This window comes from Danio rerio, chromosome 17, assembly GCF_049306965.1.
Source record: "Danio rerio strain Tuebingen ecotype United States chromosome 17, GRCz12tu, whole genome shotgun sequence".
Taxonomy (NCBI): domain Eukaryota; kingdom Metazoa; phylum Chordata; class Actinopteri; order Cypriniformes; family Danionidae; genus Danio; species Danio rerio.
Genome location: NC_133192.1, coordinates 11,837,501 through 11,864,009, shown reverse-complemented (window position 1 = coordinate 11,864,009; position 26,509 = coordinate 11,837,501). Strand labels below are relative to the sequence as shown.

General features: G+C 32.2%; 1 protein-coding gene across 10 annotated transcripts in view; it reads right to left on the bottom strand.

The window, feature by feature from the left end:
• Window positions 1-26,509, bottom strand: part of mapkbp1 (mitogen-activated protein kinase binding protein 1) — a 111,730-nt gene that overhangs the window by 34,285 nt on the left and 50,936 nt on the right. For 6 of the 10 annotated variants that reach the window (XM_073928199.1, XM_021467302.3, XM_073928202.1 and 3 more), the window contains exons 6-12: window positions 25,236-25,373; window positions 24,679-24,861; window positions 18,840-19,000; window positions 14,349-14,538; window positions 10,083-10,220; window positions 8,469-8,653; window positions 6,160-6,251 (exon numbers count right to left, since the gene is read on the bottom strand). In XM_073928199.1, the coding sequence (XP_073784300.1) occupies window positions 6,160-6,251; window positions 8,469-8,653; window positions 10,083-10,220; window positions 14,349-14,538; window positions 18,840-19,000; window positions 24,679-24,861; window positions 25,236-25,373 (1,087 nt within the window). Of the gene's footprint in view, window positions 1-6,159; window positions 6,252-8,468; window positions 8,654-10,082; window positions 10,221-14,348; window positions 14,539-18,839; window positions 19,001-22,533; window positions 22,552-24,678; window positions 24,862-25,235; window positions 25,374-26,509 lie in introns of all 10 variants that reach the window. The other 4 variants (XM_073928196.1, XM_009292858.5, XM_073928198.1 and 1 more) reach the window with 1 other exon arrangement.

Below are 26,509 nucleotides of genomic sequence, written 5' to 3'. Positions count from 1 at the left end.
GTGACTGTTGCTTTAAATTCAAATGAGCTCTTTTCAAAAGAGGGCGGAGTTACAAATGCCTATGTGTCAGCATATTCGCAGATTCAGAACAATACTAAAATCTTATGTTAATCAGGAAGCGATAGTCAATAATAGGCAGGCTGATGACAGCTTAGGAGAATGATGTTTTTGATTGTGAAAAAATCAAATGTATAAATTTTTACTAAAAGAAGCTGTTTATTTTCGCACACTGTTTCCACATAACTGTGTTTAAACCCCTTATAAAAGTGATTTTGCATAACAGGTCTCCATTAACTGGATTTCTGATCAATTAAATGCAGCCTTGTTGAGAAAACATTTAATAGACTACAAAAATGTCAATGATTGTGTACTAAGAATATGAGTTTTTTTCATATTGTCATTGTATTATCATCTGACACCTTCACCAGTACCCCGTAAGTACATTTCTGTAAGAATAAACCAGCTGAACGGCATTTTAAAATAGTGTTGAAACGTTGCGTATCCATTGAGCTGTGTCGAGAGTGATTTCTTCTCAGTCTTTTCAAACTTTTTCACACCCCAACGCTCTCTGTTCACACGGTGAAGAAAGAATGCATATGACTCTTAAAGTGTGAGAGCAAAAACATGATGTTTCTGCAACCCTAAGCAGAACAAATAGAGATTTGATCATGTTGATCATGTTGAAATGCACATTCTTCATATATTATTGAAGAGACAATTATTCACCCTCCTTTTTTCTTTTTCAAATATTTCCTAAATGCTGTTTAACAAATTTTCACAGTATTTGTTATCATATTTTTCGTCTGGAGAAAGTCTTAATTGTTTTATTTCCGCGAGAATAAAAGCAGTTGTTAATCTTTAAAAAAAAATTGTTAAGGTCAATATTATTAGTCCCTTTAAGCAATAGATTTTTCGACTGTTTACAGAACAAACCACTGTTGTACAATGACTTGCCTAATTACCCTAACCTGCCTAATTAACCTAGTTAAGCCTTTAAATGTCACTTTAAGCTGAATACTAGTATATTATAAAATATCTAGTCAAATATTATGTGCTGTCATCATGGCAAAAATAAAAGGAGCAGTAATTAGAAATGAGTTATTCAAAATATTGTTTAGAAATGTGTAAAAAAAAATGGAACCTATTTTGGAAAAATGGAAAAATTGGTTTATCAATTGACTGATGAAAGCACATCTTAATACCAGGTGTAAACAGTTACGGGTTGAACAGCATTTAAAGGGACAGTTCACTCAAATGAATACTCACAAACTTACCCTCACATGATTTCAGAACGTTCTGAGTTTCTACTTTCTTTTAAACACTAAAGGGAGATATTTTGAAGAAAGTTGAAAACCTGTAACCATTGACCAGTTGAAGGACAAACAGTGTGGAAGTCAATGTTTACAGCTTTTTTTAACAATAAATGATGACAGTTTTTAAGTTTAGGTGAATTGTTCCTTTAAGAGTTTTCAACACCGAGGGTTCAGTAAAGAAAATGTTAGCGCGCAGATTATGTCCAGCCTACCGATAAGCCATTTTTATCTAGTTACAGTGAAAAAACCCTATCAGCTACAAGTGAGCGCAGGAGAAGAATAACTGCGTGTGTACCTCGGTGTGTGTTCTAGCAGATGTTCTGTTTCTCATCCAGCTCAATGTCTGGCCCAGAGCCTGATATAAACTAGCAGCTAAAGCAACACATGCTCAACACAACTTACTGCACAAACAGGCCATTAGAATATGCCTGCTTTAAAGCCAGAGAGAATCAAGAGCTTCAGAGAAGCAGAGAGAATCAGGCTATTGTAGTTTAATGGTGTTTAGAGGCAAGATTTTTTCATAACCGGCAAGGATAAGGGTGAGGAAAAGCTCAAGGACTTACAGTACATTAAAGAGCAGTCTAGGCATTGTTGTTGTTGTTTTTAAAGATCATTTGATTGGATTAAATTTAAACACAAAATATATTTGATTAATTATAATGTATTAATAGCTAAACATTAAAACTCTTTAAATGTTGCTTTAGTAGCTCATTAAAATAATATGTAGATACTAAATTGGTTATTAAATTATTTTAAAAAATAATGTATGCTGTTATGAATTATTACAAATAAAATAAAAGTACAAATAAATCCTTTTAGAAAACATTTTAATTATTTTTTTTCAATTACTTTTAACTTTATTTTAATCTTACTTTAAAACTTAAAGTAAAAAGTAAAAAAACTAATTAAGTCAGCACCAATAGCCTAGTGGTTAAGTGCACCGACATATAGCACCATGGTGCTCATGACGACCCGAGTTCAATTCCCGGCTCGAGGTCCTTTGCCGACCCTTTCCCTCTCTCTCTCTGCTCCCAATGCTTTCCGGTCTGTAACCTTCACTATCCTATCCAAATGAAAGGTGAAAAACCCTAAAAAATATATATATAAAAAACAATAAATCAAATTAAAATGTTTTCTAAAATAATTTACTTGTATATCTGTTGTATTTGTAGTAATACATAATAGCATCTTACTCCAGAATATTTTGTAAAAATCCTTGTGCAAATCCCCTAACCGCTGTCTGTGGTATTGTTTGAAAATAACAATTTATCAAAAAGTGAATTGGACTGCATTGCCTTCTCTTTTGGCAAAATGATTGATTTTAATCAATGGGAATCAATAAAATAAATCAATAAAAATAATTTAAATGTATTATTTATTAGTAGAAATAAAACAGAAATAAAATTAATTGCTGTTAGAAAACATTCCAATTTATTTTATAAATAAACTTTAACTTTATTTTTTCAAGTTTTAAAGTAAAATTACAATAAAGTAAAAAAGTTTTCACTCAAAATAAATTTTTTTTATTTATTTTTAACAGGATTTAACTGTATTTCTGTTTTATTTGTAGTAATAAATAATAATCTAAATTATTTTTTATTAATTAAAAATTAAACAATTATAAATTAAACAATTTAGTACCTAAATTTTAAAAAATAAAAATAATTTTGAAGACTATAATTAAAACAGAAATAAAATGAAATCCTGTCAGAAAACATTTAACCTTATTTTTAAAATAACATTCTAACTTTATTTTTTCAAGGTGTAAAGTGAAATTAAAATAAAATAAAGCTAAAAAGTTATAATAAAATCTAATTAAACTTTCCTAACGTGATTTAATTGTATTTCTGTTTTATCTGTAGTAATACATAATAGCATCAATTATTTTAAAATATTTTAATAATTAACTAATAAAATTTTAGTACCTAAATATTAAAATAATTACAAATATATTTTAATTATTATTTATTACTATAAATAAAACAGAAAAACAATTAAATCAAAAAATATTTTTTTACTGAATCAAAAAAAAAAAAATCAATAAAATAATCAAATAAATACAACTTTTATCAATCTATCAAAATAAAAGTCATTTAAAAATAAAGCAAAGATACCCATTTTAAAGACATTGCATAAATCTGCTAAAATCTAATATAATGTTGAAATGAAATTACAATTAATAAATAAATCAAATAACACCCTAGCAACCACTAAGCAATGCCTTAGCAACCACCACTTTCACCTTAAATTGTTCACCTTGTCTTTTCTAGTACATTACAACAGTGGAAATACTATGATAGTCTGTTTTAATCACTTAACCATGACAACACATTGGATTTTTTGAAGTACTGACGCTTTCCAATGTATATTATCTTGCTGTTTTGGATCAACTATTGCTCAGTCATCTATTTCTGGTATGTCAGTTTTCTCAAAGTACGTCATGCTAGCATCTATTCTCTTGGATAGATTCCTAGAAATTTTATTTAATTTAACTTCCCTGAAAAAAGCATTGTGGGTTATTTTCAGCAGAAGCTCTGTCAACAGCATCTATCCATTTCTGTTGATTACCACAGAAAATAGTTGCACTGACAAATGCATATTCTAAATGTTTATGCGGGAAGACACAGTGAAAATTAATGCGAGCTTTTTTGTGTTATTGTTTTACAAATTGATTATTTACATTATTTATTTTCTCGGGTAACTGGATTACCCAAAATTACTCAAGTGACAAACAAAAATAAGGGTGAAAAACAGCTCATAGACTTAAATTAAAGAGCAGCCTAAGCATTGTTGTTGTAGTAAAATAATAATTAAAAGTGATTCTTTTATTAAAAATAAATGTAAACATAAAATATATTTGATGAATTATAATGTATTAATAACTTACCGTGAAAAAAATCTGAAATGTTGCTTTAGCAGCTCACCAAAATAATATTTAGGCACAAAAATTTTTAATTAATAATAATAATAATAATCACCAAAAATAAAAATAAATTAATAATTATAATATTAATAATAAGGTGACGTCACCTTATTATTAGGTAGTGCTGTCACCTCACAGCAAGAAGGTCACTGGTTCGAGCCTCGGCTGGTTCAGTTGGCGTTTCTGTGTGGAGTTTGCATGTTCTCCCTGCGTTCGCGTGGGTTTCCTCAGGGTGCTCCGGTTTCCCCAAATGTCCAAAGACATGCAGTACACGTGAATTGGGTAGGCTAAATTGTCCGTAGTGTATGAGTTTGAATGAGTGTGTATGAATGTTTCCCAGGGATGGGTTGCAGCTGGAAGGGCATTCGCTGCGTAAAACATACGCTGGATAAGTTGGCGGTTCATTCCGTTGTGGCGACCCCAGATTAATAAAGGGACTAAGCCGAAAAGAAAATGAATGAATGAATTAATGAATATTATTAATAATAATAATAACCAATAATAAATTAATAATAAGCATAAAAATAGAAATAAATAATAATAATAATAATAATAACCAATAATAACAATGAAATAATAATGATAATAATAATAATAACCAATAATATTAATAATAATAACAACCAATAATAATAATAATAATAATAACAATAAAAATATATAAAAATATGATTAATAAAATAATGTAGGTTACTATTTATTATTACAAATAAAACAGAAATAAAATTAAAATTCTGCTAGAAAACATTTTAATTGGATAGAATTAACTTAATTTTTAAACATTTTTACTTGTTTTTTTTATATTCCCTCTGGTAAATCTATAGCACATTGCAGATGTTATCAACTGGATTACTCTAATAAATGCTTCAAGTATGTTGATTAAAAGTAACAATGTAGAAATAAATTAAAGTTCAATTTCTTGATGTTTTCTTTCCTGCATAAGATTTCAAATGTATAGTCAGAGATTGTATTGTTTGTTTGTTTATTGCCACATAAGCAACTTTTGGTTCATCTATGGCAAGATCAATATAGATAAAAACATGCTACATAATTACAAACAACTTCATAAATCAATAAGAGATTATTAAAAAAAATATAGATAGGATTTCTCAGTTCAATATACAAATAAAAATCAGAAAAACAGTTGTGAAAGTATTGAAAAGCAAATAAAAAAGAAAGTAGTGATTTAAAAATGTACTTTTGACTTGTGTTTCATTGTACCACAATACATAGTTACATTCACAAATGCCAGTTAAAACTGTACTCTGCCAAAAAGAAGCCCTATGTTAACATTGTCCAGAAGTGCCATTGACTTCTCTGGGCTCGAAGGCACCTGAACATGAATCAGTATTGCAAGTATTCTTTTGGAAGAAATAGACAACGTGTGATCTGGAGCCAGGATCTGTCATGGTATGAGGTTATGTCAGTGCTCTTGGCAAAGATAACTTGCACTTTTGTGAAGGCACTATTAATGCCGAAAAGTACATTTTAAAGATTTTGGAGCACAATATGCTGCCATCTTTTCCAGAGATGTCCATGCATATTTCAAACAATGACATTGACTTGAATTGTATGTATCACCAACCAAGCTAAACATTTTTTAATGTCATTGTATGGCCTGCAGATGAGCAAATGAACAGAAAATGTAAATTTATTTACCAACTATGACTTTAACCTACAGTAGGACCACAAATTTGCCTCCAAATTTAACCTGCACCAGGTTTGAAGGCCCAGTTCAAACAGTGGTGTTTTGCAGTGTAAACGTTAGCTATAAAAGCTGCTGTTAGCACATGTTTGAAGAGGCAACTCCAAGGTTACTAAGCATCTGCTGAGCATCTGAGCTGGATCAGCACTTCTCTTTACCTCAGAGCAGGATTTAATCAGCTGCAGATCTATAAAAACACACTCAGCAGCCGCACTCACCAGTCTCAGGTTTGGAGTACTCCAAACACAAGATTTCAGAGTCGTGGGCTTGAACGTCTAGAATCTCCTCCATGCTCTCCAAATCATGGATTCTGGAAACAACAGAAGTTCAGTGAGCATCTAAACGGCTAATACATTTGCTGCATTATTATGTAACCAATGTAAAGTAAAGCATAAAGCACATCCAGGTGTTTTTTATTGCAGAATAAAACATGACAGGCTATTAATGGCAGCCTGTTAAAGTCCAGTAAAGTGCTCTTATATAAGACTGAAGGGCTTTATTTTGTCAAAACAACCATCCTGGATGAACTTTACCCCCTTTTTACATGGCTACATTCCACATAATGTAAAAAAAATAGTTTTGAGCCCTAATAGTTTATTAATTCTTTAATTAAACACAAAGCTGACAGAAATGAAAATGGCTGAATGGAGCATACACTAACCTATGTACTAATCAGTCAGAATGCAGAATATGCATTTAATATAAGAAACGTTCTGCAAGTATTTAAATACAGTGTGACTGAATCAATTCTGAAGGACTGTAAACCAGTCCAGTCTGAAGTCTAGAAGCCAGTTCTGCTCTGATTGGTCAGCTGGCCAAGTGTGTTTTGATTGGTCTAAGTATTCCATGTCAGAAACAAAATACCCATTTCAAACTGTTCTTAATTCATCACCAGGCAAAATATTAAAAAAATATAATGACTCATTTAGGCAATTTGAAGCCAAATCTTTCTTTTAAGAGATAATAGGTCTTTTTTCACGGAAAGTCGAAAGCACATCCGGTAGAGCGATAGTTGCTTATCCTAATTTGCCAGAGCAATGACGTCAGATATGCTAGTTTTCACTACCTCTTTGAAAACTTTGCCAACATTTACCATTTAAAGTGGATGTTTATTGTCTTGTGAACCGACATTCTATCATTCCACACTCTAAACACAATAAAGGATGTAAGTTTTTCCACAAAAATTTTATTTTTAATTATGAAGGTGGGTGACCATCCATTCGTAAGCATGGTTTAGGAAAGACTCTTAACATTTGTGCGAACTTCATCATAGTGTATGCTCTTAGTTTTAAACCGTTAAGAGATATAAGCCAGCTAAAATATATAATAATAAATGTTTAAATACATGTATAATATGAATATGAAATAATATGAAATGTATAATAAATATGCAATGTAATAAATGTTTGATGAGAGGGAACCTGGACCTTTAGTATTTCTTTACATACATAGATAATTATCTTAAGGGAGGGCAACAGACTTAATTTGACTCAAGCACTATGTAAATGTACAACATGTCAATACTGCTGAAATAAGTCAGTCTGGAATTGTTTGTACGTGTTTTTTATTCAATGTATTGTAAGACTTGTATCCTACATAGCATAATATTACATTTTTTGACATCCATACGCGAGTATGGATATATATATATACAGTTGAAGTCAGAACTATTAGCCCCCCTGTTTATTTTTCCCCCAATTTCTGTTTAACGGAGAGAAGATTTTTTTTCAACAAATTTCTAAACATTATAATTTTAATAACTCATCTCTAATAACTGATTTATTTTATCTTTGTCATGATGACCGTGAATAATAATTGACTAGATATTTTTCAAGACACTTTTATACAGCTTAAAGTGACATTTAAATGCTTAACTAGGTTAATTAGTTATTGTATAACAATGGTTTGTTTTGTAGACTATCAGAAAAATAAATAAAGCTTAAAGGGGCTAATAATTTTGACCTTAAAATGGGTTTCAAAAAATTAAAAACTGCTTTTATTCTAACCGAAATAAAGCAAATAAGACTTTCTCCAGAAGAAAAAATATTACCAGACATACTGTGAAAATTTCCTTGCTCTGTTAAACATCATTTGCAAAATATTTTAAAATGAAAAAGAAATTCTAAGGGGGACTAATAATTCTGACTTTAACTGTATATATCTTAACGGTTTAAAACTAAGAGCATATGCTACTAGCGCGACTATCGGATGTGCGTTCGACCATCCGTGAAAAAGGCGTATAGTATTTATAATGTGTTTTTTAATATGTTGTCAATACTGTTGCAACACTGAAAGAAAACTAAGTTACAAACTGTGAGGAAGCTATTTTTCAAAACCCTCATACCACCTGCTTTTTAGCAAATGTGACCTTACAGTGAAGTGTTAGCACGAGTCGCTAAAAGTGTAACATATTTTTCCCACATGCATGCACAAACACATTGTCCTTTCCATTATAACCCTCAGAGGATCAATTAAGTGGAATCAATTAGAGCGGAAGAAGTGTTAAGCAGGCATGTGAGAAACAGACCTCAGTGTGCCGTTACGGTCTCCTGATGCCAGATGCAGCCCGTCTGGACTCACACACATGGTCCTGATGCCTGTACGGTTCTCCGAGGTCTGCGGGTCCACCTTCTCAGAGTTACTGGAGATGGTGCAGTCCGTGTCCAGCAGGGTGGAGGTGTTGCTGTCCATGTAAATGATCTTCTGGAGATCCTATGGTGGAGGAAAAATGGCAATATGTGACTTTTACATTACAGCTTATGGTTTACACAGCGGATGCCCTTCCAGTTGCAACCCAGAACTGGGAAACATCCAAATACACTTATTCAAACTCATACACTAGGGTCAGTTTAGTTTAGTCAATTCACCTATAGCGTATGTGTTTGGACTGTGGGGGAAACCGGAGCACCAGGAGGAAACCCACAACAACATAGGGAGAACATGCAAACTCCATACAGAAATGACAACTGAACTCAAACCAGCAACCTTCTTGCTGTGAGGCAACAGTGCTAACCACTAAGCTACCATGTCACCCAACTTTTGCTTTTCATTTAGATTGAGACATACTGTTGTATAAGATAAGAAAATAGCAATATGGCATTTGTAAAATCTGCAAAAATATATAAAAGTTATTTTTTGCAATCAATTTCCTTAAACCTCCACTAAAACTGATAATATCAAAGTGTTCAAACATTCTGGCATTGCTCAAAAATTGATAGTTTCTGGGAAACTGTACACTCTGCTATCAGTAGCCGCATTTCCACTGTCGGGCCAGTGCGAGTCAGGGCTTTTATCAGGCCGGGGCAGGCCAATCGCCTGGAAGGTTGAGCAGTGAGGCCGAAATCAAGTTGCGTGTCCACTGTCGGGCTAGTAGTCACGCAAAACCAGGCCCTCAGAACGTCCCCTGAATCAAATGTCACACAACCCGCCCACTTCAGCAGATCAGGCAGATAAAGCACACCATCACATCATCACAAAACGATTAAAATGAAGACAAATGAAACAAACAAATGACACGTTACTGTACAGCATTACATTATATGTCTATACGCACAGGCCTGTGTATTTTTATTCATTATATCTATTTACTGGCCGACCGACTGTTGGCATCGTGCATCGAGTAATCTCGCTACTAACGGAGGGACCCAGCGCAGTGAGCGCACTATCCATAATATAAAACCACAGAAATTCTCCGCTAATAACTTACCAAGAGAGCTTACTCGGCTCTGATTGGTCACATCATATCCCAGTCTCTTGCGATTGGTCGACTGCTTACAGCACGTCAGAAACAATTGCTCATTATTAAATCTCAATTTCCGCTCTTCCTCAGCACTTGTAAACAGTAATTGCAAGTCATTGTATAACAATTGTTTGTTCTGTAGACAATTGAAAAAAATGTTGCTTAAGGGGGCTAATAATATTGACCTTAAAATAGTTTTTAAACTAAATTTTAACTGGTTTTACTCTAGCCAAAATAAAGCAATAAAGACTTTCTCAGAAAGAAAAAAAATATTATAGGAAATACTGTGAAAAATTCCTGTAAAAAAATTAATGTGAAAAAGAAAAAAAACTGACAGGAGGGCGAATAACTTTGACACTAGAGTTCATTTGTTTTATTTATTTTTTTGTGCACAAATCTTACATTGCTGATGACGTTTCGGCTGAGGCTGGTGTTTTGGGCGTCTGTGTGCCACAAACGGATGGTGTTGTCAGATGAACAGCTGAGGAAGGATCCAGGAGACAAACGCGGCTGCTCTCCATCCCTCGACTCTGGGTAAACCTGAGGACAGAAGAAAAAGAGATGATACAACACACACAAAATCAAACAAACACAGGTGTATTTACTCTAGTGTGGCCTTCAAAGTCTATGAGGTCATCACTAAGCGTTAATCACGAATGCCAAACACAAGAGAATACAATACATCTAAAACTTCAGATGATACTAAATATAAACTTTTCATATTATTAAGTTCATTACTATAGTAAAAATTGGTTCTTATTATTAGTGCTGGACAAAGATTAATTGTAAATAAGTGCATCCAAAATATGTGTGTGTGTGTGTGTGCGTGTGTTATATACTGTATATTTATTATGCATATGTGATAAACACACATACATAAAAACAAAATGATACATAGACATTTAGATGTATAAATAATTTATATATATATATATATATATATATATATATATATATATATATATATATATATATATATATATAAACTCATAAATATTTCATTTATGCCCCGTAACAAACTGGGGTATTAGGCGCAAATAATGAGCAAGGACTGGTGAGAGTGTTAATGGAATTTAATAACGCACGCCAAATGGAAAGAAAAAGAACTTCAGCATTTCGCGATGTTTGTTTGTTTGTGTGTGCGTCTGTGTGTGTGTGTGCGCGGTCCTTTACTGACAGCCGCCTGTGTGAATCTTATCAGAAAATATGGCAAAAAGTCCTACATGACGATAATAGTTTGTCAGTAATGCCACTAATATCTGCATTCTCCATGTCTTAATTCCATTTCTGTTTAGTTCAGTTATGACTTTAGTCGGATTAAGGTCATCAAAAATCGCTGTTTACATTGTAGACTCCTAATCACAGTATTGTTTTAATCATATTAAAATCGTATTAAAGTAATGTTGCCCATGTAAACATACTCAATGTTTGACACACCGTCAGGGCTCTGTGAACTTTGTGATGCAACATTTTCTGTATGTACGTACATCAAAAGCAAGTATGAAATTCTGAATGCCTTCAGCAGAATTCAAATGAGCCATTTTAATCTAGATGAATCTAGATTTTAAAAATGTATCTATGCCCACCTACAATGTGTGTGTGTGTGTGTGTCTATATATATATATACATATATATATATATATATATATGTGTGTGTGTGTGTGTGTGTGTGTGTGTGTGTGTGTGTGTGTGTGTGTGTGTGTGTGTGTGTGTGTGTATATATATATATATATATATATATATATAAACATTTTCTCAAATATATGCATGCGTGTGTGTATTTATATATACATAATATAAAGTATAAACATATACTCAGCACACATTCACATATATTATGTCAAAACAAATTTTTATTTTGGATGCCACTAATCACGATAAATTTTTTCCCAGCATTACTTAAAATAACTACATTCAAGAGTTCACACTTAGCTGATGATTGATCATAAAGAGTGTTTGGTATGCTGTCCCAGGAGAGAGCCCTGAGCAAAGATCCTTGAGCCCGGGGTTCCCTCCCATTTGCAGGGCGAGAGGGGAGTTTGAGCTCAAGTAGATCTTGAGAACTCCCTTCTCATTTACGGATAATGACAAATTAGGGATTGCTATGGAAAGATATACTGCTAATGAAGAGCTCATCTATGGTGCCAATTTGGTTATTTAGGGTGTTTGAAATCATCTGATTGGTGAATCGTGTTAGCTAATGCAGGACCAACCGTTGTCAATCATAAGCACGTGATCCTCTCGAAATTAGTTTATAAATAAACTTTACTTATTTTTGATATAATTCCTCTTCTTGAAACCCTTAAAATTAGTTTTGTGAGTGTAAAATTGTGAACTGAAATATTTCTTAAAACTAAAAATGTCATATTTTCTATTATTAAACTTGACATACAAACAGACAGTATGTAAACGTATACATATATACATACATAAACTCCTGCAAAGTATCATGTTATTATTATAATATTTGATATATACATATTACATAATTAATTATACATGTAGTTTATATACTTTTTAATACATAATTTTAGATTTAATTTTCAACTCATTTAAAATTTTATCACACATTTTATTTTGCATTAAATCTTTCATTTGATACTCAATTTTATAATTCATTTAATTTGTTTTACATTTGTTTTTTGACATTTTATGATTTTCATTGATTATATATTCAGGGCTTTATTTAGAGATGTATTTCAGGAACAAAGAGGACAGAACAAACCAAAAGGGAAGTCATAGTCATGAATCATGGGATCTGAAACAAACAAACACCCATGACACAACCTGAAAACACAGAGTTTAATGTGTGTCGACAAATCCTGCAGGAGTTTTAGACATTTGTAGCCTGTCACAGTGAACAAAAGCACCTTAAAGCACCTTCGTCTGGTACAAAAAAGGCAAACATGGAACATTCCTGATGGGATAACATACAAAATAACTACAAGTACAAGATTTACAGGCTGACACTAGCAGCGGGTGGGTTTTTATTGAGACAATAACCCTGTATGAGTTCACATCAGGCCACACAAAAATAATACAAAACATGAGACTTTGATACAAAAGACCTGACGCATAATTTTCACAGCCCAAATGTCAACACTCAACACAATGAAAGGACTAAAAATCCTACCATATTCGCCAGACAGACGTCTGGACAAACTCCACTGAATTGATCTAATTCTTCTACTTGAAAATTAGTTTTGTAAGCAAATTTAAAATTATATAATATGAAGCATTTTACAAATAAAAAAATTGATATTTCATTATATTTTTAAAATTTGATTATTTATATTATTTATTATTTATTTTATATCTTGCATAAAATTTTATATTCTGGCCCACCCAGGACACAAAACAGCGACCTTCTTGCTGTGAGGCAATTATGCTAACCACTGACCAAAGCGTAGCCCATTATATATACATATCTATTTGTCATTTTACTTTTCATTTTATTTTCTCTTTCATTACATTTTTTTCATCTTATATTTTATTTGTTGTTGTACTTTTTAATTTTTCTTTTATGCTTTCTTTTATACATTTAATTTCACTTTGTATAATAAATTATAGTTTATATTGAATGTTTTTTTTTACTTTAATGTTAAATTTTCTTTTTTGTTTAATTTCATATTTTATTTTAAGTACATTAAATGTTTTACCTTAAATATATTTTAAATTGTAGTTTAAATAATTTTTTTATTATTTAAAAAAGGAATTTTATCATTTTTTATTTGAATTTATTTGTCATTTTCATTATATATGTACATATACAGTTGAAGTCAGAATTATTAGTCCCCCTGAATTATTAGTCCCCCTGAATTATTAGCCCCCCTGTTTATGTTTTTCCCCAATTTCTGTTAAACGGAGAGAAGATTGTTTTCAACACATTTCTGAACATAATAGTTTTACTAACTCATCTCTAATAACTGATTTATTTTATCTTTGCCATGATGACAGTACAGCCTAAAGTGACATTTAAATGCTTAACTAGGTTAATTAGCTTAACTAGGCAGGTTAGGGTAATTAGGCAAGTTATTGTATAACTGTGGTTTGTTCTGTAGACTATCGAAAAAAATATAGCTTAAAGGGGCTGATAATTTTGACCTTAAAATGTTCTTAAAAAAAATCTAAATTGCTTTTATTCTGGTCAAAATAAAACAAATAAGACTTTCTCCAGAAGAAAAAATATTTTCAGACATACTGTAAAAATTTCCTTGCTCTGTTAAACATCATTTTGGAAATAATTCAAAGGGGGCTAATAATTCTGACTTCAACTGAATGTATAAAATAATATATAAAAATATATAAAATTTGTATTTTTGTGTAGTTTATTAAAATGTCATTCTTATTTATATTTCCTTTTATTTTTTATTTTATATTTAACTTTAACTATTTTACTATTATTAACTATAAAAAATTATACTTGATATTATGTTTTTTACATTAATGTTACATTTTGTTTTATTTTATATTTCATTTTAATTAAGTTTCATTTAATTTCATCATATTTGTCAATTCATATTTAAACATTACATTTAATTATTATTTTATTTTATATCTTACTTTTTTCAACTCACTTAATATCCACCTAATCAGCACTATAGTTTTCAATAACAGTCTTAATGTTTGCATAAAAAAAAAAAAGTAAGTGTTCATCTTAATTCTCACCTCAACACTCCACACGCAGGACGAATGGTAGAGAGCAGAGTAAACCTTGCCCACTTTCCGCAGGTCCCGGACGTCCCAGACATACAGACTGTGATCATTATAGACGCAGGAGAGCCATCGGCTGCTGGGGTCATAAGACACGGCCACAGCATCAGGATAACGCACATTCTGCTTGTAGGAGAACAGGTGGCTGTGGAGAAATCACACATGAAATTAGAACAAACCGTATTGATTTTGTTAGCTCTTATTGCTAGTATTATGGTGAAAAAAATTATTTTGCGGCTATTTCTAATAATTTCCCCTTGTAATCTAAAATTAAAATCTGAAAATGCACTTCCTGTTTAATTTCAGTTAAATTCTCAAGATTACGTCTGTCTGAGGTACTGGGTGGGGCTAACATAATTAGCCACGCCCCTCCAGCTTGGACAACAAACAGAAACGGTAAGGAGGAGGAGTCTGTTAGGTTGTAATAACTCTCCCCAAACCCTTTTACCGATCTTTCTGAATGAAATGCCTACTTTACTACATCCAATCAGCTTGCAGTAACAAGCCACACCCACTGTTTTCTCATTTAATATTCTGCTTTTCAAGGAAAGGCTAAAAAAACCCACAAAAAAAAGATCACAGCTTCCAGTTCATGTGGACTTTAAAGAGTTAAAGAACTCAGAACTCAGCTGCCAGTATCATCACCAGAACCCCTTCTTCTCATCACATCACCCCTGTCCTGCAGCAGCTTCATTGGTTACCTGTTCATTTTCGAATTGACTTTAAGATCTTGATGTTAACATTCAAAGCCATCCACAATCTCGCCCCTCCATATTTGTCTGCCCTCATCCACATTTCTGTTCCTTCTCTCACCCTGAGATCTTCTTCCTCCCTCCACTTGTCTGTTCCCTCTTCTCGCCTTTCAACTATGGGCAACAGAGCATTTAGCCGCTCTGCTCCGCGGCTTTGGAACTCAGTACCACCTGCCATCAGAAAGATTGACTCCCTTACACTATTCAAATCAAGACTCAAAACCCACTTATTTAAGATGGCTTTTAATACTTAATTTTATTTGCACTATTACTGTGTATATTTTATTATTTTGTTGTTTTATTGCTCTTGTTGATTGTACGGTGTCCTTGAGTTGCTAGAAAGACGCCTTTAAATAAAATGTATTATTATTATTATTATTAAAGAGAGTAAAAACAGCTGCTCTTCTGGAAGTAGAATCCACACCACTACCGTTTACTGCCAATTATGAAGAGAGATGGACAGGAAGACAGAGTGACTTCTGGGATTGGTGAATCCACTAGAATGCTTGGCTTGTTTTATGATTTTACATTTGCATATTCTTTTATAAAATGGTCTTTTACAGTGTATAAATTATATAATATAATAAAATAACATAACATAACATAACATAAAATAATATAATATAATATAATATAATATAATATAATATAATATAAAATATAATATAAAATATAATATAATATAATATATAATATAAAATAAAATATAATATAATATAATATAATATAATATAATATAATGTAATGTAATGTAATATAATATATAATATAATAAATTATAATATATAATATAATATAATTTAAAATATAATATAATATATAATATAATATAAAATATAATATAATATAATATAATATAATATAATATAATATAATATAATATAATATAATATAATATAATACATTAAAGTCGAGATCTGCATTACAAAAGCAACAGCGGACAAGTAATGAAAGGAAAAATAACTCTTTCTTTTGTCTAATAGTTATGGTACGGTAAACTCAAAAAGATAAAGACACGTCTCAGTCTCTTCCTGAATAACATGACATATATAACAGAGGTCAAGATCTTGGTCTCTGCATATTTATGAGCGTGTACTTGTGTGTTTGACGTCTGGAGGAAATGCAGTGAATGCTAAACAGATGCCGCTTCATCCAGACTACACCAATACACTCTGAATCTTAAAACACATGCAGATATCAGAGGATTTGCATACAGTATGTATGAGGTGAGACAGCAGACCAACATGGCCAATCGAAAACATTTATCCTCGTCCTCACTTCTGACTTCAAATGATTCAGTCAGAGCAAGTCTTCAGTTAAAAATTTACTAATTAAAAAGATTCAGTGAGAGAGAGTCTATAATTAATGACTCTATGATTTGAAATGATTCAGTCAGAGAGAGTCTCCAGTTAAAACTCACTGATTTAAATGATTCAGTCAGAGAGAGTCTACAGTTAAAACTCACTGATTTAAATGATTCAGTCAGAGAGAGTCTCCAGTTAAAACTCACTGATTTAAATGATTCAGTCAGAGAGAGTCTACAGTTAACTACTCACTGATTCAAAAGATTCAGTCAGAGAGAGTCTACAGTTAAAAACTCACTGATTCAAACGATTCAGTCAGAGAGTCTCCAGTTAACTACTCACTGATTCAAACGATTCAGTAATAGAGAGTCTCCAGTTAAAAAACTCACTGATTCAAACGATTCAGTAATAGAGCGTCTCCAGTTAACTACTCACTGATTCAAAAGATTCAGTCAGAGAGAGTCTTCAGTCAAAAACTCACTGATTCAAATGATTCAGTCAGAGAGAGTCTCCAGTTAAAAACCTCACTGATACAAACGATTCAGTAATAGAGAGTCTACAGTTAACTACTCTCTGTTTCAAATGATTCAGTAATAGAGCCTACAGTTAACTACTCACTGATTCAAAAGATTCAGTCAGAGTCTCCAGTTAACTACTAACTGATTCAAATGATTGAGTCAGAGAGAGTCTCCAGTTAAAAACTGACTGATTCAAACGATTCAGTAATAAAGAGTCTACATTTAACTACTCTCTGTTTCAAATGATTCAGTCAGAGAGAGTTTCCAGTCAAAAACTCACTGATTCAAACGATTCAGTCAGAGAGAGTCTCCAGTTAACTACTCACTGATTCAAATGATTCCGTCAGAGAGAGTCTCCAGTTAAAAAACTCACTGATTCAAACAATTCAGTAATAGAGCGTCTCCAGTTAACTACTCACTGATTCAAAAGATTCAGTCAGAGAGAGTCTTCAGTCAAAAACTCACTGATTCAAATGATTCAGTCAGAGAGAGTCTCCAGTTAAAAACCTCACTGATACAAACGATTCAGTAATAGAGAGTCTACAGTTAACTACTCTCTGTTTCAAATGATTCAGTAATAGAGCCTACAGTTAACTACTCACTGATTCAAAAGATTCAGTCAGAGTCTCCAGTTAACTACTAACTGATTCAAATGATTGAGTCAGAGAGAGTCTCCAGTTAAAAACTGACTGATTCAAACGATTCAGTAATAAAGAGTCTACATTTAACTACTCTCTGTTTCAAATGATTCAGTCAGAGAGAGTTTCCAGTCAAAAACTCACTGATTCAAACGATTCAGTCAGAGAGAGTCTCCAGTTAACTACTCACTGATTCAAATGATTCCGTCAGAGAGAGTCTCCAGTTAAAAAACTCACTGATTCAAACGATTCAGTAATAGAGCGTCTCCAGTTAACTACTCACTGATTCAAAAGATTCAGTCAGAGAGAGTCTTCAGTAAAAACTCACTGATTCAAATGATTCAGTAATAGAGTCTACAGTTAACTACTCACTGATTCAAAAGATTCAGTCAGAGTCTCCAGTTAACTACTAACTGATTCAAATGATTGAGTCAGAGAGAGTCTCCAGTTAAAAACTGACTGATTCAAACGATTCAGTAATAAAGAGTCTACAGTTAACTACTCACCGATTCAAATGATTCAGTCAGAGAGAGTCTCCAGTTAACTACTCGCTGATTCAAATGATTCAGTCAGAGAGAGTCTCCAGTTAAAAAACTCACTGATTCAAACGATTCAGTATTAGAGAGTTTCCAGTTAACTACTCACTGATTCAAAAGATTCAGTCAGAGAGAGTCTACAGTTAAAAACTCACTGATTCAAATGATTCAGTCAGAGAGAGTCTCCAATTAACTACTCACCAATTCAAATGATTCAGTCAGAGAGAGTCTCCAGTTAACTACTCGCTGATTCAAATGATTCGGTCAGAGAGAGTCTGCAGCTAAAAACTCACTGATTCAAACGATTCAGTAATAAAGAGTCTACAGTTAACTACTCACCGATTCAAATGATTCAGTCAGAGAGTCTCCAGTTAACTACTCGCTGATTTAAAAGATCCATTTAAAGAGAGTCTCCAGTTAACAACTCGCTGATCCACATGATCCTTTCAGAGAGAGTCTCAAGTTAACAATTCTGTGATTAAAATGATTCAGTCAAAGAAAGTCTCCAGGTTAAAGACTCACTTACTCAAATAATTCAGTCAAAGCAAGTCTCCAGTTAAAGAATCACTGATTCAAGTTCAAGTTATTCAGTCAAAGAGAGTCTCCAGTTAACGACTCACTGATTCACATGATCCACAGTGTGCGTGTTTGTGTGACTGTAAGTGCATGTGTGTGTGTGTGTGTGAATGTGTTCTCACCTGGCCTCAGTGAGCGTGGCGATGTCTGTACCCAGACTGTGAGGATGAGGAAGGGTACAGATAAAGTGCAGGTCAGTGGGGGTGAAGGCTCTCACAGTCCCATCAGCACAACCACAGAAGATCAGATCCTCGCAGACCGACAGAGACGTGGCCATACTGGTCTGAGACACACACAGACAGAGATTTGGAGAAACTTTAGAGACATGACCTGATCCGGCCATTACCTCAATTCTTTGCATTAAGTGTTATGAAGCATTACAAATGAATTTATTGATATTTTATTGGTAAATTTTTATAATTAAAAGAAAATGCTTACTATATTCATTAATAATCATAATATATAAAAACAAATGTCATATATTACCCATCATGTGACAAACATATTTTACTTTTTGTGCATATTTATTATGTGTTGTAAAATAAAAATGCATTTGGTCAATTTGTTAATGTGGCATAAGCAAATAAATATGCAGTATATTTAAATACATATATATATTTCTATATTAACAACATAATAGTTGTCCCTGAGAACTGAGGTTAAAAAAATAAATTAATTCAAATAAATTCAAAGTCCAAATAATTAAATTTAATTAAATAAATTTAAATAAATTTAAATTAAATTAAAATAAATTAAATAAAAAATAAAAAATTTTATTTAAATAAAAATAAATGAAATTAAAAATTAAATGAAATTTAATGAAACTGAAAATTTAATAAAATAAAATAAAATAAATAAATGAAATTAAATTAAACAAACAAAAAACATTAAACAATATAAAATAAAATAAAGTAAAATATATAAATAAATAAAATTTAATTAAATTTAATTAAATTAATTAAATTTTTTCTTAAATTAAATTGAATTAAATATAAAATAAAATAACAACATAAAATAAAAACAATAAAATAAAATAAAATAAAATAAAATAAAATAAAATAAAATAAAATAAAATAAAATAAAATAAAATAAAATAAAATAAAATTAAATTAAATTAAATTAAATAAAATTAAATTAAATTAAATTAAATTAAATTAAATCACACAAATTGTTGGATAACACTGGGCATTTATAATCACTGGGAATCCGCCAAAAGTTTTTTTTTTACAACAATACAAAGCCATATCTGCTGTATGAGCCAAGTTAATATGAAGTATATTATATTTGAACTTGAACCTAATGATAGCTCGGTGCATTACACTGATGAGATGTTTCATTACTCCACATGGAAAATTGCACGATGCTCAAATAAACATCTGATGAGATATAAAACAACAATATGAAACAGCCAGCAATAAAGAGATGAAATACAAAAAAAAGATAATTAATATTAGTGCTTGAACCAGTTAAATGAGGAACGATTATTTGTGTGTTTCCACCAGCGGTTAAATGCTGCTGTTGAGAGTAATGTAATATGGGATTGTAAGAGCCTCCTTTATTGAAATCTAATTGAACTGACAGAGAGATAAGCTGCAGACAGAGAAGAGTATTTGATAAATAAGCTTCATGTTGTGTGAGCAAAGTTCATTTTTCAGATAAACAAGCTGAAACGGTGTCTGGTGTGGTTGATAAACTGCTGGACAGAGAGGCTTTTGTAGGCTGAATGCTTTGGTTTCTGACTCTCTGCAGTGGCTCCAGAAAGGCCACAAAAGCAGAACTGTGCAGCTCCACCTGCTTCATGACCCACTTAGTTTTAGTAAGAGGGTCTCGTATCGGCTCTTAATCATGTGCTCAAGTTTACAACATGTCCGCTTGACATTCTCATGCTTTTCTAGAAGACTCATTTAGCACAGATTCTCTTTTGAATATATATATATTTAAAGCTTTATGCATATTACAAGCAGATTTCATAGTTTAAACTGTTTTTGGTACCTAAAATATAAATGAAACATTACTTTTAAAATAAAAAAATAACAATTAAACAAGTTTTACAGCTATGCATAGAAAAATAATATATATATTTTAATATAATATTATGTTATAATAATTATATAATATATTACATGTAATATTACATATATGTGCACACACACACACGCACGCACGCACGCACGCACACACACACACACACACACACACAAACACACACAACAGTTATTCTGCAAATAACAGCACTCGTCCAGCCTCTTCACCCTTCAACCTTGTGTATTACTCCGCCCACATACAGTGATAAGCAATGGACACTCTACAGTTTTTGACAAGTATTCCTGCTGTTGGATAACATAATGTACTTTTGAGGCTTTTGTTGCAGAGAATGTAGTTGTTTTTTATTGTAACTATGCAGTTTATTTATAAGAATAGTGCCTATTTTAAATTATTTATAATTTCAGAGCCTCAGATTCAGTGTGTCAGCGGTCATCTCCTGAAGAGACCAAAGAAAGTGACAGTTGACATACGGCCACAAGATGGCAACAAAGGCTGCATAAGTCCTTAGGGGAAAAAACAGCATTTTCTTAGCACAAGTTTCAAACTACAGCTGAGCAAATCATTATAAATCTGGTAAGTGAAATTGTAAGTTGATCTCTCTCTTTTGTGTTTTGTAGTGCTGTATTTAAACCACAGAAAATAGTGGTGTTTGCTTTGCTCTGGCTTTTTCTGGGTTCATTTTTGTAAAATCCCAATTGCAACAGACAAATTCTAGGAAATCTCTGTAGATTGATGGCATTTCATGAGGTTCTGCCTTATAATCTTAAAATGTGAGCAAAATCACCTGTTTAGACATCACTTTAGACATTACGCTAGAGAATCATTCAAACACTAGCTCTAAAGTGACGTTTGTGAAGTAGCAACGGCTTTTGCTGTTCTGACGTCAGCTACAGATGTGAATGAATGGCGAAAGAAAGTAGTTCCTCATACAAAAGGGTTTTTGAGACTCCTTGTTTGATTTTCTTTATTATACACACAAATTTGTTTTTATGTTTTACAATAGTAAACGTAGTAAATTAAAAAATATTGAATGAATGAATAATTAAATAAATGAAAAGAAAATACAAGACAATATAAGCTAAATAAGATAATGTTAAAACAAATGTAACAATAAAATAAAATAAAAACAAAGCCTGAAGTCAAATACGAAACAACTTATGGCTATTTAGTGGTTGGTGATTATCTGTGGTTTTAGCCATGAATGGACCCTTTTCACACAACGGTTATGACATGTTTAACACTCATCAGCATCTTAAATCCTTAAAAGTTTTTAGTATTTAGAATTTAAAAAAAGCTATACTTTGTATTATAAGATCTTTGGATCAAATTGCAAAAAACTAGTGACCAATTGTAATGTAGGGTGTTTGTAATGCAGCATCTATGAGTGGGAGAGTAAATTTGACATTGTTTTTTCTTCTGCCATTTTCAGTCTCACACAACTTGTTTCCTTTTTCTGAAAGCCTTGATAACACTATTTTTAGTTGAGTTTTTCTTTTATTATTTAAGCAAATATGACTGCAAAAAAATATTGGCTATACTCTCCCATTCACTGAGCTCCAAGTTTACCCAACTATGAGGACTTCTGCTGCTGCTGAGAAACCCGGACATGTGAAAAGGGTCCATACAGGGAAATGCTTGTTTGAGATTAGAGTGATAAGTGTCAGGTGAATGTGGTCAAACAGGTGAGCATGACTGACAGCAGCACTGTGGTATTACATTCAATCACTTCACAATGAGACGAGATGGCTGAATCCCTGATGTAGAACTTACTGCGAAACTGTCATTTTTCTGGACAGTGTGAGAGGAGAAGCAGAACACACTAATATTAGATGATAACAGCAGCGGCATTGAGAGTTAATACACTCTCCATTAACACATCAACACCCTCCGTTCAACATACAGTTGAAGTCAAAATGATTAGTCCCCCTATACATTTTGTTTTCTTTTTTAAATATTTCCCAAATGATGTTTAACAAGGCAAGGAATTTTTCACAGTATTTCCTATAATATTTTTTCTTCTGGAGAAAGTCCTATTTGTTTTATTTCGGCTAGAATAAAAGCAGATAAGTTTTTTTACGTTATAAATTGACTTGCCTGATTACTCTAACTTGCCTAATTAACCTAGTTAAGCCTTTAAAGTATCACTTTAAGCTGAATACTAGTGTCTTAAATATCTAGTCAAATTTCATTTGATGTCATCATGGCAAAGACAAAATTAATCAGTTATTAGAACTGAGTTATTAACACTATTATGTTTAGAAATGAGTTGAAAAAAAAAATCTTCTTTTCGTTAAATAGATATTGGTGAAAAAATACAGGGGGTATAATAATTCAGGAGGGCTAATAATTCTGACTTCAACTGTATTAACAGATAAAACACAGAAAATGAAGCCTAAAGTTAAAAACTAAAAAAAGCACAGCAACAAAAAAAGTTACATTTCAAGAATAAATTGCTTTGGAGTAGCAGGGATGACTGCAAAATATGTTATTTATAAGAAATATGCTTTTTTTGTCTTTTTAATTAACAGCTAAATATAAGTTTTCAATATGGGTGTGTTTAAAAGGGTGGTCCAGAATCTATTTTTAAGGCTTGGTTGTTTTTATAAGATGCAAAGCAATGTGTGCTAATGCTTCATTTGTAAAAAATCATCTTATTTTTTCACATATCCTACTTTGACTATATACAGTTACTCATCTAACATGGAAACAAATGTCATATTAGCCGAATCAGTTTGTGTCTGAACCAGTATGAAAATGACACAGAGGACAAAGCTGAACCTCATGCCTGCTCTCTAAAATAAAATCTGACAAGTGTCTCTCACATATATTCGGAATAAGCATGTGTAAGTAAAATGATACATTCACATATCTTTTGCGAAATCGTTATTTGATATATGCAGGGAAAGCCGCTGCATAAAAAGACACTGCAGCGCTGGTGAAGATTGTGGGTGTTTACAGCGGTTTGATGGATAAATATGAACTTGTAGCTAAACTGGAAACGTTGCCAAACACTTATTATTTAACAAATAAAAACACTTACAGGTTGTGGCTCACAATCCACAGCTTCTGCTATTACAGTTGGAGCTACTCCTTCACTCTGAAGTTTTTGGCTGAATCCAGCACTGAACTGGGAAAGATTATGGAAGCTGTCCTTTGTCAAATGCTAGCTATATTATTTTATAATTCTCTGGAACATAATTAATATTGAACTGTAAGCACTTCTGTCTTTGTGTCATGTCTTTTGGAAGACTAAATACAGAAACAGAACGAGCTCTGTGGAAATAAGAGCGTTTAGAAGACATTTTAGCTTTCTCTGCTATAACATTACAGCACATCTGGCCGCACCCTTCACTGAGCAGGGTGTGTGCTTGTAACTGGAAACCTTTATAATCTCACTAGTCCGGATGTATTTTTCATTTTAGTCCCCAAACTTTGTTCGCTGTAGGCTTTGCTAAGCTAACTCTGTAAAAGCCAATGTCTCCTTTTGCATTGAACTTTGAGCGTTTTACATTCAGAGATGCTGTTTATGTTCACACATCCACATTACACATCAACTAAAGTTTAAAATATGATATCGTAGTGGACCACCCCTTTAATACAAAATCGTCAAAGACCCCATGTAATCAAACCTGACGTTTTTTAGCATATGCAATGAACAGTTTAGCCATAATGTTATCTATTAAAATGATTATAAAATTCTAATTCACAAGATATATGCATTTAAAGCTGGTCTCTAGCTTCTGTAAACATGTATAAATGATTTCTGACGACATCACCCTGCACTTCAGCGTCTCGTCAGGTTTTCTGTCCAATCAAAGGCTCTTTAAAATTTGAAGCATCCCTCCTCATATTGCGATAAGTAGCTGCCAAAGTTGTTTATTTACACAACCACCAATCAGCATCCTCGTGACTCACCCTGAGCTCCACCCACTTGTCCAGCATTCTTTTGTCGTTGAACTCACAGAGCAGCCCAGACGTAGTGATGCAGAATGTACTGCTCGCTTTTCGGCCTTTTCCACACGCAACATCGCTGAAGAAGTTATTCCTTAGCTCTCCCAGAAGACCAGAGCGGCCTGATAATGGCACTGTGGCGTTCACCTGGTAGAGATGACAATTAGGAGATTCTGATGATATTTAGTACAGTATTAAAGGGATAGCTCACCCAAAAATGAAAATTCTGTCATAATTCACTCACCCTTCAGTTGTTCCCCTTGTTTTCCTTTATTCTTTTGAACACAAGGTTGATATTTGGAAGAAAGTTGCAAACCTGCAACTATTGACTTCCATAGTATGGTTGCAGGTTTTCAGCTTTCTTCAAAATATCTTCTTTTGTGTTCAACATAAAAATGAAACCCATAAAGGTTTAAAACCACGTGAGGGTGAGTAAATGGTGAGTTATTTAACATTTTTGGATGAACTGTTCCTGTAATGGACTGTGCATTTAAGATTGGGTCAAGGCCAGCAGGATGTACCTTGGATGATTTGGTGTGGTCAAGATACCAGAACTTGACGTGTCGGTTTCCAGCTGTAACAAAGTACGAGCTGTCATCTGAGAAAGACACAGCCGTCACTTTACTGGACACCTTGTTGGCGGCGACCACAACATTTTTCTGCAAATACAAGAAGACAATTTAAAAAAAATACATTTAAAAAAATTAATAAATTAATTAAAAAAAAAAAAAATATATATATATATATATATATATATATATAGTCATATAATAATAAATTATAGTATTTTAGTTATAATTAAATAAAAAATAGATATATATTTGTTTTAGTTTATTGTTTTTTTATGCATTAAATTGCAATAATACATGCATTTTTTATTTGATTCATTACAATGTATGAGGAAAATCATAGTAATTACTTAATAATTAGTAATTAGTTTGCATAATGCAGAGACATCTATTCACAAACCACTGTATAAAACAAACCTCTTTTTTACTTGAAACAAAATACACATCAACTTAAATACTAAGTATTTATATTATAGTGTACCTAAATATCTAAATTAAATTAAAATTACAATACAGACTATTAATAACTATAAACATAAAGACCTAAAGCTAATATAAATGAAAAAAAACTATAAAAATTACAATAATGAAAAAAAAATGATGAAAATTAAATAAAAAAATAATAGAAACAATCCATCTATATATCCATCCAATATATCAGTCAATCCATTCTTTCAATCCATCCATCCATCCATCCATCCATCCATCCATCCATCCATCCATCCATCTATCCATCTATCTATCTATCTATCTATCTATCTATCTATCTATCTATCTATCTATCTATCTATCTATCTATCTATCTATCTATCTATCTATCTATCCATCTATTCATCCATCCATCTATTCATCCATCTATCTATCTATCTATCTATCTATCTATCTATCTATCTATCTATCTATCTATCTATCTATCTATCTATCTATCTATCTATCTATCTATCTATCTATCTATCTATCTATCTGTTTATTCTTTTTCTTTTGGTGCATTAAAGCAGGGGTTCTCAACCTTCTTCCCCCTTCTCTGACAATTTTTTACATTACATTACAATCCATTAAAGTGTTCAACCAAATTACACAGAGAGACTTCCGCTTTCACTTTATGCATAGTTTGTGAATCAACGGAATTAGGTGTACGAGTCGCAAATGCAAGACATGCGCAAGCTGGTTATATTTATCAGGCTAATCATCTTTATCCTTACATTTGCATGACTGTTTGTTTTATA